Raw genomic sequence first — 2479 nt, 5'->3', positions numbered from 1 at the left:
CAAGCATCTACTTTACATTGAAGGTGTGTGAATATGTACAACTGTGCTCATCAGACATACTATACACATCTGGCAGCAAATAACATCAAATTGGTATTCTGATGTAGCCTTCACAAGGGGCTGTGCTGAAAATCAAGTCATCTATGTGTGGGTCACTTTCAAAATCCCGGTCCATTCCTTTCATATGGCAATCAGTTGTTGTGCGTTATACACGTGAGTTACCTACAATATAACATGATGCTTCCTTTAGCAGGAAGTCGAATTTTTGGGACATATCAAGCAAGGAATGAGTATGTTGATGAAAGAATTGGACCTTCAAGCTGACCCACATTACAGTTGTTCTTTTGGAATGGCTCAACCTGAACAAGACTGGGCTTTATAGGAGCAAATTGAACAATCTGACTGATCAAAAACAGCCATTACAGCAAAGTCATGGTCATTTTTGAAAGCTGATTCCAATATATCACACTGCACAGGTAGCAATATTCAGTGTATAAATGAGACTTTCTAGTGTTGCGATAATGTCTTGAAATATGTGCACTTCCCATCACCAGCTGTTTTCAGTAGGCTATTCCAAACTATGTGACTTCTCGCAGCTTGCGTTAAGACAAATGTCAATCTGACAAGCGATTTTAAAACTGAGAATATTTGCAATTTTGGTGCAGCTGGTTAATAAAGCCCTTTGAATACATCTGGTTCACATTCCACATGGACAGAAATGCTTCTATAGACTGTGTTGACTATACCAACAGTTCAGATGTTGGACAGCAACACAAATACATACATGATGACCAGAGCACTGACCCAGGACTTTTGCTGCTGTTTGGACACATGTCATAGCCAGGAATCTCTCTTCATGGAGTTTGACAGCAAAGGTACAGGGGGCGTGCATGACAATGCCCATCAATGTGACCAATGATATGATAGCAATTAGCAGTTTGACAAATGAGAGAGTGGCTGCAAATCTGTGAAATAAAGTATTCAATGTTTGTGCCTCTATCACTCACACAGGGTTGAGGGACACTGCCATCCATGTGTAGACACACCAGCAAAAGGAAAATGAAGTGGATATCATGGCTCACGTTAAAATGTTTGCCCTTTTGTCATTACAGACTAATTGTATATAACCACCAATGTCAATGTACAATGGTTTATGGTTCCTTATTCCTGTGGTGAGGTATAATGGTGTGTACATATTCACAACAGAGGGTTCATATTGACTCTGGTCATGTATTTACATTATACAGCCAAGCATTCCCTTCACCTTCTGTGTGCTGGAAGCAACAGTACGAATAACACCAGAAAAACCGCATCAACTACATCCTTGATTACTGCCCGGGGACTATGGAGGATGATGAGGATTAAGAACATTCGGATCAGGTGGATTTACAAAATCTAAACTGCCTCCTATTGAGGGACCCATGATGTCCACTACTCAGTACATCAACCTGATTCCATTTGCAGCCACTGAGCACAAAGTACAACATTGCTGAATATAAGTTTTTTCTTAAAAAAGAAGGGAAGAATTTCTAGCCACTTGATGTGTCTGGCTCATCTGGTCGTGGCTTCTTGGCTTGACTTGCTTCATTCTGTCCGCTTTCCAACGGCCGCTTGGCTCCCGATTGGCTGCTGTGAAGCTTGACAATGATGCAGGTCATATTGTCACACCCTGTACCGTCACCCGTGGTGTCTGGTGCTAAACACAAGTCAAACAGCTGCAAAACAACAACAGTCACATCAACAAGGTAATATATTATACCAGTAGAAGAAAGCAATATAAATGTCATTACAACAACACTGTACATATCTATACACCAGAGCTTACACAGATTTTTGTTTCCAGGACAAATTTTCTCTCACAAGTTTACAAGTATATCATCTGTGTGTTGACTTGGTGACACTTTGTTCAATCAGTAAGCTACATAGACTACTGTGCTAGGATATAAACAGAAGCCATGTGCAGAGAATGCAAGAAGGTGTAAAATTGCTAGCACAGAGCACACAGGGACAGGCAGGAAATCTCAGTCACCCTTCCAAAGGTAGAGAACAATTCATAATCATATAAATTCAAGCCAAAGCTATGGAAGCATAAGAGAGCAGCAAGCAGTCAGTCTTAAAGGAAAGAAAATGTAGAGAAGCGTGTTAACTTTGTGACCGCTGCACCCTGAAAGAAGGAACACGTGTTACAAACACACAACCAATGAGCAGGGTAGGACTCACAGTGACATGCACAATGTATCACATCATGCGAACAGCAACTAGAAACAGGGTGAGAAATTAACTTGAAAAATGGTTGATTGAACATGAAGAATTACTGATTACATTCCCCAATTTCAACCTGGTCTCTATAGTTTTTGTCAATTTTGTTTAGTCAATCAAGTTTAACATTTTGGCCTTGATTCGAAGTAATCTCTCATCTCATCTTGTACCTATACTACATACCATCAAAGTAATTTTTTTTACATTTTCATAACAAATC

The 2479-nt window shown here is 40.1% G+C and overlaps 1 protein-coding gene across 1 annotated transcript in view; it reads right to left on the bottom strand.

Moving 5' to 3' along the window:
- Positions 1–1168: 1168 nt before the first annotated feature.
- Positions 1169–2479, bottom strand: part of LOC118409437 (protein phosphatase 1G-like) — a 9915-nt gene continuing 8604 nt past the window's right edge. Inside the window, exon 10 of the mRNA XM_035810468.1 lies at positions 1169–1715. Coding sequence (XP_035666361.1) covers positions 1530–1715 — 186 coding nt within the window. The 3' untranslated portion in view covers positions 1169–1529. The remainder of the gene's footprint in view (positions 1716–2479) is intronic.

The sequence above is a fragment of the Branchiostoma floridae genome, chromosome 2 (assembly GCF_000003815.2).
Source record: "Branchiostoma floridae strain S238N-H82 chromosome 2, Bfl_VNyyK, whole genome shotgun sequence".
In the NCBI taxonomy this organism is placed as follows: domain Eukaryota; kingdom Metazoa; phylum Chordata; class Leptocardii; order Amphioxiformes; family Branchiostomatidae; genus Branchiostoma; species Branchiostoma floridae.
Note: the sequence above shows the minus strand (reverse complement) of the source record. Positions and strands in the feature narration are given on the sequence as shown.